Source organism: Cervus elaphus, chromosome X (genome assembly GCF_910594005.1).
Source record: "Cervus elaphus chromosome X, mCerEla1.1, whole genome shotgun sequence".
In the NCBI taxonomy this organism is placed as follows: Eukaryota; Metazoa; Chordata; class Mammalia; order Artiodactyla; family Cervidae; genus Cervus; species Cervus elaphus.
Window position 1 is genome coordinate 126,648,522 of NC_057848.1, and position 12,558 is coordinate 126,661,079.

General features: G+C 40.3%; 1 protein-coding gene across 3 annotated transcripts in view; it reads left to right on the forward strand.

The window, feature by feature from the left end:
• The first annotated feature begins 11,250 nt into the window (after positions 1–11,250).
• Positions 11,251–12,558, forward strand: part of VSIG4 (V-set and immunoglobulin domain containing 4) — a 36,237-nt gene continuing 34,929 nt past the window's right edge. Inside the window, exon 1 of one of the 3 annotated variants that reach the window (XM_043897106.1) lies at positions 11,251–11,419. In XM_043897106.1, the coding sequence (XP_043753041.1) occupies positions 11,365–11,419 (55 nt within the window). In that variant the 5' untranslated portion in view covers positions 11,251–11,364. The remainder of the gene's footprint in view (positions 11,420–12,558) is intronic. The other 2 variants (XM_043897107.1, XM_043897105.1) reach the window with 2 other exon arrangements.

Here is a 12,558-nt window from a genome sequence, read left to right on the forward strand (position 1 = left end):
TATTTCAGTTGTCCTCTAAGCTGAAACTTGGACTCTGTGTTGTTTTCTCACAAGTTTCTAATCTTGCCAGAGTCTCCCTCACTCCTTCTGAGGAGGGATATACTGAGCAAGGTTTAGGCCTCTGTTCTCATGAATATGGAGCCTACTCTTTCTCCCATTAATTGAACAAAATGTAAATCCTAGAGCATGGACTGATGGAAAAACTGTGGGTAGAGCACAAAATGCTGTTCCTATGGGTATCAAGTTCAAAGACCCTCACCTATTTCCACATCAAAAGCAGTATCCACTAAAGCCCGAGGTTTAGGATGGGTGAAAACTCATCATCGAAAATTTAAAAGAACAAGGGCTATTAATTCTCTGTGACAGTCCATGCAACACTATTACCTTGGGTGTAAAATAGTCAAATGATTAGTGGAGACTTGTTCAAGATATATGAATAATAAGTGCCTAACCCTTATACTTTATTGTCTGAAATTCCTGAATGAACCAAATATTTTTCAGTCATTGATTTGCAGGATGCTTTCTAGAGTTAAACCTATACTAAATAATCCTCTACCTATGACTTTAAGACTACTAAGAGGATTCTTGGACATTACAGTCTATTGCCACATTTGGATTCCAGGTTATGGGGAACTTCCCTGGCTTTTATATACATTTCTAACTGAAACACAACAGGCCAAGACTGAAAAGGTGGTTTGGTCACCAGAGACTCAAAAGGCTTTTAAGACTCTTCAAGCTGCTCTCTTACAAGCTCCTGCTTTAAGCTTACCCACAGGGTCAGAGTTTAATCTGTTTGTTACTGAAAGAAAAGGTATGGCATTGGGAGTGTTGACGCAACCCCAAGGGCCTCACCAACAGCCTGTAGCCTCTATTGTTTTGCTAGTGCCCGAAACTTACTAATGGGTGAAAACTTACTGTACTGACTTCTCATGATATGAGCAGAATCTTAAACTCAGAGTGACAATGGCTCCACCTTTAAAGCTGCTGTAACTCAAATCATTTTTATTTATTGGTAGATATTATTATATACAATGGGTATCTTATGTTTTTTTAAAATACTTTTTAAAAATCTGTTTATTAAAATAATGCATTTTAATTTCAGAAAATTATGAAAAGTAACAAGTGCAAAAGGAAACTTACTTAAGCCCACCACCTAAAAGCAAATATTAATATCTGAAACTTATTTTCCACTTAATATAATTACAAAAAATTATTAAAGAAAATACATGATCATCAGGAAAAATGGGAAAATTAAAAAAAATAACTTTAAAGTTTTTTTGAATCAATATAGGCAAGTACATCATATAATTAACCTAATTAAGATCATAACTTATTTACAGTTTCATACTACACTTCATTGCTTAATATTAAATTATAAATTTTTTCCTAGACCTTTAAAAATTTCTCCTAAACTATAATGAACTTTTTTACACCTTTATTGATATCTATTTTACAAACTATGAAGTTTACTTATTCAGAGTATACAATTTAATCATTTTAATATATTCACAAAGTAGTATAATCATGATCATAATCAATTTTAGAATATTTCATAACCCCCAAAAGAAAACTTTACCTATTAGCAGTCACTCCTTATCCCTTCCCTTATTTCCCAATCCTAGGATACAAATAAATCTATCTTCTGACTCTGTATATTGTCCTATTTGTTAATGAAATTTTAATAATGACTTATTTGTTTCTACCTACCAACATAGGTACAGATATTTTCTTAATATCCTCCAGATGATGTGTGCTTAGGGAATGTGAACTTATGCTTGGCACAGTAGAAATGTTATCATGTGGTGTGCAATTATGTAGCTTTTGGTGTGTCATTGGTCAAATCCTGTCTGAAGGCAAAATAGCTTCTCACATCTGAAGGCTAAAATCTAGCATGTTAGTCAAGGGTAGAAGTGCTGAAGAGGAAGTCATTTTTTCATGCAAAAATGGCCATGCTCCACCCTGAACTTGAGCTTAAACAAACCACCATTCCCCCCAATTCTTCTTATAGAAGATCTATCATGTCTTCAAAGTTCATTTCAAATGTCACCACCTTCTGCTCAAAAGCTTTCCTAATCTTTGGGGGATTTAATTCTCATCCTGCTATGACTTTATAGTATTTTAAACTCTTAGTTATAGCACCTTCTATGTTCAATTTTGTTAAACCTATTAGACACTAAGCGTCTGGTACATACCAGGCACTTGGCTGGGCCCAGAATTATAGAGATTCAGGAGAGAGGGCACATATGTACACCTATGCCTGATTCATGTTAAAATACAGCAGAAATCAACACAATATTGTAAAGCAACTATCTTTCAGTTAAAAATAAATAAACTTAAAAAATACTCATAGTACAAGACACAGTATTGATAAGAGTAACTCAAAATACGGACTCTGACTACAGACTGCTTGGGTTCAATTCCCAACTCTGATTCAAATTAGCTATAAAGCCTCAAGAAAGCTATCTACATTCCACAATGTAGACATTTTGCCCTGATTACTTGTAAAATATGAATAAAATTAGTACCTTCCTCATAACCTTAAGGTTTAAGGTTAAATAAGGGACACAATCCATGTAAGGAACCTAAGACAAACCTGACACAAGTCAGTAATCAAACATTTTAGTGAAATGAATTGGGCTTAAATTGAAAATCCATTCACGAGAGAGGTGAAAATCCAGTACTTTTGCCACCTGATGCAAACAGCTGACTCATTTGAAAAGACCCTGATGCTGGGAAAGATTGAGGGCAGGAGGAGAAGGGGATGACAGAGGATGAGATGGTTGGATGGCATCACCGACTCAGTGGACAAGGGTTTGAGAACTCTGGGAGCTGGTGATGGACAGGGAGGCTTGGCGTGTTGTGGTTCATGGGGTCACAAAGAGTCAGACACAACTGAGCGACTGAACTGAACAGAACTAAAGGGAAAGATTGGCAGGCCCAGACTGTCAGGGATCTTCCTAGACAATAGGATGTCAGGGTTTCTTGCTCAACTCTCCAAGTCAGTGGGTAAAATGAATGGAAGTAGCAAGTGCATGAAATGTGGACAGTGTGTATACATCACATTCACCCACTTAGCACACATGTCTCACTTCCTTTTTTTCTTTCACTTTAAGAATCAGAGCAAGAGAAACTTTGCTTTTTGTTGTTCAGTCAAAAAAAAAAAAAAAAAAACTGGTGGCATATATTAATACTTGCTTCATTTTTTATTTTTTTGTTTGCTTTGCATTCTTTGTACATACATGCAATCAATGAATCTAGTCTTGTGTGTGTGTTTATAACATACCCACATTTAAGGTACAGATATATCAACTCCAAAATGGTTTTTCCCTCTTGAACTTTGGGTTTCTCCTTAGTTCCAAGAGACGTCTGACAATTCTTCTGGGCTTTTCAGAAATATTTTGCTTAGCTTCTTATTCTCTTATATACCCTTGTCCTTTCTATTCTAAGTGTTCAGTCATAGAAAGAGTTTTGGAATCAAGCACAGTTGAAACTATAGCCCAGATTTGCTTGATTCCAAAGCTTTTTTCTATGACTGAAATCAATAATTCCTTCTCCATCCTCTTTGGCTAGCTAATGCTAACAAAATCTCAGGTTCCAGTCCACATTTCAGCTATTCTCAGAAGTCTTAAACCAGTGAAGTCCATAGAAATTTTTACCATTTCTGTATACCCACTGTACAAATAAATTTCTATCATTCCCTTATCATTTAGTATGTGAGGCCTGTTGTTAGTTTACTTTTAAATGAATCCCCCTCTTTTTTATGTTTCTTTGGTTAATGTTTGAGTTATGTTTTATATGTGTGTGTGAGTGTTTGCATATGTATGCACATGCTTCTGCTGTTGTCTTCTGTTTTGCTTAGATATATGGATCTGTGTTTCAATGCTTGTTTTTGAAAGGGTTGAAAGTCTTTAGGTTGTCCTACGGTTTATGGCTTCCCTGGGAACTCAGTGGTAAAGAATATGCCTGCAATGAAGAAGCTGCAGGAGACACGGGTACAATCCCTGGGTGGGAAAGATCCCCTGGAGGAGGACATGGCAACCCACTCCAGTATTCTTGCCTGGAGAGTCTCCATGGACAGAGAAGCCTGGTAGACTACAATCCATAGGGTCGTAAACAGTTGGACATAGCTGACAAAACAGCACAGCACATGGGTCTGTGTTTCAACCCTTGTTTTTGTGTCCATGTGTATGTCTGTGTATATTTGTGCGTCTACATGACTGTTTTATGTGTCTGTATGTTGTTCTTGTCTGCATGTATATTTCATGTGTTTTGTGTCCATGTATTAATATTTACACTTATGCTCATTACATACTCATATGTATACATATATATGCATACATATATGGGGCTTCCCATGTGGTGCTAGCTGTGCAGTGTGGGAGCGACTGTGAAGAGATACCCCACATCCAAGGGCAGAGAAGCCCCAGCAAGAGAGTAGGTGCTGGAGTGGTGGCTGCACAGTGCTCAAACACCTGTAAGGAGATACCCCATGTCCAAGAACAAAGGAGAAGCCCCAGCAAGACAGTAGGAGGCGCAAAATCACGTTTAAAATCAAACCCCATACTCGCCAGAAATGCTCAGAGGGCTCAACCAAACGTTATGTGCACCAAGACCCAGAGACCCCACAGAGACTCTATGGGTCAGCAGTGGACTGCTGCAGGGGCAAGGGACCTGGGTGCAGCAGGCCTGGGTGTGGCATAAGCATTCTTGGAGGAGGTCACCATTAACCCCACCATGAAGCTGCCAGAACTTACACAGGACTGGGAAGCAAACTATTGGCGGGTACAAACAGAACCTTGTGTGCACCAGGATCCCACAAGACACTGACCCAGACTTGCCCGTGAGTGTCCAGGAGTCTCTGGTGGAGGTGTGGGTCAGTGGTGGCCTGCTACAGGGCTGGGGGCACTGAGTGTAGCAATGTATTCATGGGACCTTTCGAAGGAGGTCGCCATTATCTTCATTATCTCCACCATAGTTTGGCCTCAGGTCAAATAACAGGGAAGGAACACAGCCCCACCCATCTATAGAAAATTGAATTAAAGATTTACTGAATATGGCCCCAACCATCAGAACAAGACCCAATTTCCCCCTCAGTCAGTCTCTCCCATCAGGAAGCTTCCATAAGCCTCTTACTCTTCTGAATCAAAGGGCAGACAGACTAAAAACCACAATCACAGGTAACTAACCAATCTGATCACATGGACCACAGCCTTGTTTAACTCAATGAAAGTATGAGCCATGCCGTGTAGGGCCACCCAAGACAGATGGGTCATGGTGGAGAGTTCTGACAAAATGTGGTCCACTGGAGAAGGGAATGGCAAATCATTTCAGTATTCTTGCCTTGAGAAACCCATAAACAGTATGAAAAGGCAAAAAGATAGGACACTGAAAGATGAACTTCCCAGGTCAGTAGGTGCCCAATATGCTGTGGGAGAAGAGTGGAGAAACAACTCCAGAAAGAATGAAGAGATGGAGCCAAAGCAAAAACAACACCCAGTTGTGGATGTGACTGGTGATGGAAGTAAAGTCTGATGCTGTAAAGACTAATATTGCATAGGAACCTGGAATGTTAGACCCCTGGATCAAGGCAAATTGGAAGTGGTCAAAAAGGAGATGGCAAAGAGTGAGCATTAACATTTTAGAATCAGCAAACTAAAATGGACTGGAATGGGTGAATTTAACTCAGATGACCATTATATCTACTACTGTGGGCAAGAATCCCTTAGAAGAAATGGAATAGCCATGACAGTCAACAGAAGAGTCTGAAATGCAGTACTTGGATGCAATCTCAAAAACAACAGAATGATCTCTGTTCGTTTCCAAGGAAAACCATTCAACATTACAGTAATCCAAGTCTATGCCCCAACCAGTAATGCTAAAGAAGCTGAAATTGAATGGATCTATGAAGACCTACAAGACCTTCTAGAAGTAACAACAAAAAAAGATGTCATTTTCATTATAGGGGACTGGAATGCAAAAGTAGGAAGTCAAGAAATACCTGGAGTAATAGGCAAATTTCAGAGAAGGCAATGGCAACCCACTCCAGTACTCTTGGCTGGAAAATCCCAGGGACGGGGGAGCCTGGTGGGCTGCTGTCTATGGGACTGCACAGAGTCGGACACGACTGAAGCGACTTAGCAGCAGCAGCATAGGCAAATTTGGCCTTGGAGGACAGAATGAAGCAAGGCAAAGGCTAACAGAGTTTTGCCAAGAGAATGCACTGGTCATAGCAAACACCATCTTCCAAAAACACAAGAGACAACTCTACACATGAACATCCGCAGATGGTCAATACTGAAATCAGATTGATTATGTTCTTTGCAGCCAAAGATGGAGAAGTTCTATACAGTCAGCAAAAACAAGACTGGTAACTGACTGTGGCTCAGATCATGAACTCCTTATTGCCAAATTCAGACTTATATTGAAGAAAGTAGGGAAACCACTAGACCATTCAAGTACATCCTAAATCAAATCCCTATGATTATACAGTGGAAGTGACAAATAGATTCAAGGGATTAGATCTGATAGACAGAGTGCCTGAAGAACCATGGATGGAGATTCTTGACATTGTACAGGAGGCAGGGATCAAGACCATCCCTAAGGAAAAGAAATGCAAAAAGGCCAAGTGGTTGTCTGAGGAGGCCTTACAAATAGTTGTAAATAGAAGAGAAACAAAAGGCAAAGGAGAAAAGGAAAGACATGCCCATTTGAATACAGAGTTCCACAGAATAGCAAAGAGAGATGAGAAAGCCTTCCTCAGCACTCAGTGCAATGAAATAGAGGAAAACAATAGATTGGGAAAGACTAGAGATCTCTTCAAGAAAATTAGAAATACCAAGGGAACATTTCATGCAAAGATGGGCACAATAAAGGACAGAAATGTCATGGACCTAACAGAAGCAGAAGATATTAAGAAAAGGAGACAAGAATACACAGAAGAACTATACACAAACCAGAAAATCACGATGGTGTGATCACCAACCTAGAGCCAGACATCATGGAATGCTAAGTCAAGTGGGCCTTAGGAAGAATCACTATGAACAAAGCTAGTGGAGGTGATGGAATTCCAGTTGAACTATTTCAAATAATAAAAGATGATGCTGTGAAAGTGCTGCTCTCAATATGCCAGCAAATTTGGAAAGCTCAGCAGTGGCCACAGGACTGGAAAAGGTCCGTTTTCCTTCCAATCTCAAAGAAAGGCAATGCCAAAAAATGCTCAAACTATCACGCAATTGCACTCATCTCACACACTAGTAAAGTAATGCTGAAAATTCTCCAAACCAGGCTTTAACAGTACATGAACCATGAAGCTCCAGATGTTCAAGCTGGATTTAGAAAAGGCAGAGGAACCAGAGATCAAATTGCTAACATCCACTGGATCATCAAAAAAGCAAGAGCGTTCCAGAAAAACATCTACTTCTGATTTATTTACTATGTCAAAGCCTTTGACTATGTGGACCACAACAAACTCTGGAAAATTCTGAAAGAGACAGGAATACCAGAGCACCTGTCCTACCTCTTGAGAAATCTGTATGCAGGTCAGGAAACAACAGATAGAACTGGACATGGAAAGACAGACTGGTTCCAAATCGGGAAAGGAGTACATTAAGGCTGTATATTGTCACTTTGCTTATTTAACTTATATGCAGAGTACATCATGAGAAACGCTGGGCTGGATGAAGCACAAGCTGTAATCAAGATTCCCAGGAGAAATAACAATAACCTCAGATATGTAGATGACACGACCTTTATGGCAGAAGGTGAAGAATAAAAGAGCCTCTTGATGAAAGTGAAAGAGGAGACTGAAAAAAATTGGCTTAAAACTCAACATTCAGAAAACTAAGATCATGTCATCTGGTCACATGACTTCATGGCAAATAGATTGGGAAACAGTGGAAACAGTGACAGACTATTTACTTGGGCTCCAAAATTACTGCAGATGGTGACTGCAGCCATGAAATTAAAAATGCTTACTCCTTGGAAGAAAAGTTATGACCAACTTAGACAGCATATTAAAAAGCAGAGACATTACTTTGCCAACAAAGGTCCATCTAGTCAAGGCTATGGTTTTTCAGTAGTCATGTATGGATGTGAGAGTTGGATTATGAAGAAAGCTGAGCACCGAAGATGATCCTTTTGAAGTGTGGTGTTGGAGAAGACTCTTGAGAGTCCCTTGGACTACAAGACCCAACCAGTCCATCCTAAAGGAAATCAGTCCTGAATATTCCTTGGAAGGACTGACCCTGAAGCTTAAACTCCAATACTTTGGTCACCTGATGTGAATACCTGACTCATTTGAGAAGACCCTGATGCTGGGAAAGTTTGAAGGTGGAAGGAGAAGAGGACGACAGAAGATGAGATGGTTGGATGGCATCACCGACTCATAGACGTGAGTTTGAGTAAACCCCAGGAGTTGGTGATGGACAGGGTGGCCTGGTGTGCTGCAATCCATGGGGTCTCAAATAGTTGGACATGACTGAGCCACTGAACTGAAGTGAATTGATGTGGTACTAGTGGTAAAGAACCCACCTGCCAATGCAGGAGACATAAAAGTTGCCAATTTGATCCCTAGGTCAGGAAGATCCCCTGAAGGAGGGCATGGCAAACCACTTCAGTATTCTTGTCTGGACAGAGGAGCTTGGTGGGCTACAGACCATAGTTCCACAAAGAGTTGACCACAAGTGAATCAGCTTAGCACACACACACGCACACACACACACACACACACACACATATATATATATACATACACACATGTATATATGTATTTGTCCTTATGTATATGCATCTATGTTTTTATATGATATTTATGGGTTTATGGGTTTGTATGTATGCATGTTCTTGAGCAGGACCTGTGTGGATTTCCTTTTTGCACCACTGCTTCCTTCCAGCTTGGTCAAACCCAAGGTACTCGTGCACACTGTGCTTAACAACATCATTTTTGGAGATATACAGATATGCATTTGAATCTTATTTAGGTAGCTCTACACAGGTAACTGATATCACTATTCTGGGCTTCCGTCTCATTTTTAAAATGGTGACTTGTGCAATTCATTCACAAAAAATCTTTATTGAGTATCTATTATGTGCTAGTCACTGTCCTAGGCACTGGGGACATTGTAGCAAACATGTCTTCATAGTGTTTACATTCTAGATTGGAGGACAGACAACAGATTATAAATATACAATCTGCCAAGTATTGGCAAGTTCTACAAAGAAAAAGAATAATAGCATGAGGAGGAATAGAGTTACAAAAGAGACACGAGAGTGAGTACAATAATACCAAAATACCTACCTAGGAGATTGTAGATACCCAAAGAAATAGTCTGCACTAAGTGCTTAGTACAGTGCCTGGAAAAGCAAATGATTAAGAAACAGGGAATAAGTGTAAATCTATGGCTGATTCATATCAATGTATGACAAAACCCACTGAAATGTTGTGAAGTAATTAGCCTCCAACTAATAAAAAAATTAAAAAAAAAAAGAAACAGTAGCTGTCATTATTATACTTGTTACTGTAAGTATATTATAGTTTGATTTTTGAAGATCAGAAAAGATACAAATATCAAGTTTAGCAGTGCTTATGTTATAGTTGGAGAAGTTGAGGCACAGAAAGATTTAACTTGTCTAAAGTCTCAGAAAGATGCAGAGTCAGGTTTGTCTCTGGAATTTCTAACTTCACCTTCAATGGAATTTCTAAGTTCCCTTCAATGTCCTTCTTTCTCAACAGAGTTACTGAGCCTACTGCAGGACTGGAAGTCTTCCCCAGAGAAATGTTGTGCATGCTCTTGAGGACATTTATTTATGTTCAGATCTAGGAGATCCTAACAAGAGGCAAGAGGCAATTCAATAATGCAATCACCAGGCCATACAGAAATTGACACCAGTCCAAGGGGGCATGGGGTTTCAGCTCTTCATCAGGAAAAGACTGTGTAGGTGAAGAGGTGTGTGTGTGTGTGTGTATGTGTGTGAATAGTGGTGATGGTAGTAGGATGTTGGTTGGAAAATACAAAAGCAGGTTTCTCCAAAGTTCAGGGTTCCCTGAGTGAGGACCTGATGGGAAAGAATGACTAAAAGTTCCAGTGAGGTAGACTAAAGGAAGTAACCAAAAAGCAAGAGACAGCCAGACAAGGGGGACTGAATTTGGAAGCCAGGCGGGGGGGGGGGGGGACTTAACAGAATCCCATGTGATAATGGCAGAATCTGAAATGCTGGAGTCTCCTCTTAGCCCTTGTCCAGCCTCAAATCACCTGTATGTAACCACTCCTTGACAGGCACTGGGGTGGTTACACACAGGAATGGAGACAATGTTTCTCTTTGGAGACCCACTTCAGTGTGAATTTGTTGAGTGTATTTTTCCTCTTGGAAGTGTTTATATTTTCAAAGGTTAGTGAATTGTTAGCAGTGCCAAACCTAGAGGCAAACTTCTGGTGGACTTAAAGTCACCCTGAAGCCTGTGAAGAGAAGTAATTAAGCTTCTCATAAGGCTTAATATCTCTCTTTTATGGGTCAGGTGTATGTACCAGTGTAAAACCATTAAAAAGGTCAATCTAATAGAGCATACCACTGTCAAATCAATTGACAAGTACACTGGATGCCAGACCTAACTTTTCAACTAAATAAATAAATAAAAGGTTCCTTATGAGCAGTAATGGAAACTTTACCCTTACCACCAAAGAGGCAGAGCTATCAGAGAAAGCTTTCCCTATAGGAGATGCAGGGGTGTATTCCCCCATAACAGCATTATTCATGAGCTTACAAATTATGTAAGCACTGATGTATACAAATATCTTTCATAAACTTAATCGCCTGCATTCTGAGGCCCATAAATACCCATCTCCAACCCTTTGTTTATTTGCATAGACTGAGTAGACAGGGGTTAACAGTATGACTGCTAAATATTGCATAGGCCAGCAAAGTTGACCTATTCTACCTGGGCACATCAGAAAGGAAAATACTCCCATAGTGGAGGGAGCACACTCATCCCAGATGTTATTCCTCAACTTCATCTTGTTGAAGAAACACAAAATAAACACAGCTTGGGAAATCAAAGACCAGAAACTCCTATTGGCTCCAGGGAAAGTCAAGTCAATACTTTAGCAAGGGGAAGAATTGCTTCACTCACAGTTAAAACTCCACCCCCAGGCAGGGTAGGGAGGGGGTGCTCATGTGACTGGTACTGAAATAGGGAAGGACTGGTACTGAAATAGGGAAGGAAGGGGAATGTTAGATGAGACTGGGAGTCCGTGTGAGAAATATAAGGAAGAAAAGGAAGTAAGCAAGCACAGACTCTGGAAGCCATCAGGAGTTCATCTTTTTAATATCAGGAGACCAGAAGAAAGGACAGAAGTGGCTCTGGCTGTGATGGGGCTGTTACTGGGCCTGCTGCTCCTGAGCCACCTACTGGTGGTCATATATGGTAAAGTAGCAAAAGGGGGGGCTGGCTGCCACTTTTGGCACAGGCAAAAATGGGGGAGTGGGGAGAGGTGGGACTGAATGCCTACTGAGGAAAGCCTACTCCTGCTAAATGAGTGACTGTTCTCAGCCAATGCTCCAGATTCTCTCAGTTTTGGGCAGAAGGGAGGGAGGTGGTTGGAGGTTATTGAAGAAGCCAGGAGATAAGTTTGGGTAGAAACTGGAAAGGATCCTCTCCTATAAAACATACATGTTATTTTCTAGTATTTGTTGTATCTCAGGGACATTAAAAATGTTCCCAACACCACTCATTTCCCTTCCCCATTTATTGCCCTTCACCTGAAATTCTACCACTATACGTTTACCTCTATGTGCCCCGGTTTGGATCTTTGTTAAGATATACAGCCTCTGGATAAGTAATGTTGTTAGGAGCTAGATGGGACCTTAGAAGTAACCTAGATCCACCATTCAGTGTTATGAACAAGTACTCAGAATATTTGTTCACATACTTGCAGTGACTAAGAATCCACTACCTGTCCAGACCATATAGTCTATCCAATCAACTGTTAGAAAATACTTCGTTGTGTTGAACTAAATCAATTCCCTTGTGGCTTCTATCAAAGAATCCCAGCCCTATTTCTTGGAGACACAAAGAATATATCTTCTTCATATTGTGACAGGTCTTTAGAATGCTATGGACATAAACCATGTTCCTTTGATTCATCTCTTCTCCAAGTTAAACAGCTTTAGCTCCTTCAACTGTTCTTCATGGGACTTGGATTCTTACCATTTCCTGGGATGACTCACTTCCCTGTGGACATGGCCCAATTTGTCTAGGGTAATGTGCCCAGCTTAATGCTGGACTTATACACCAAAAGAGGATTGACTGTCTCATAACAGCATTATTTTGTGAAATCCTACTGTATCCTCATTTATACCCTTGAGAACTGAAATAGCCTTTTAGGAAACTGCTGCTGCTGCTAAGTCACTTCAGTCATGTCCAACTCTGTGTGAACCCATAGATGGCAGCCCACCAGACTCCTCTGTCCCTGGGATTCTCCAGGCAAGAATACTGGAGTGGGTTACCATTTCCCTCTCCAATGCATGCTAAGTCGCTTCAGTCATACCTGACTCTGTGCGACC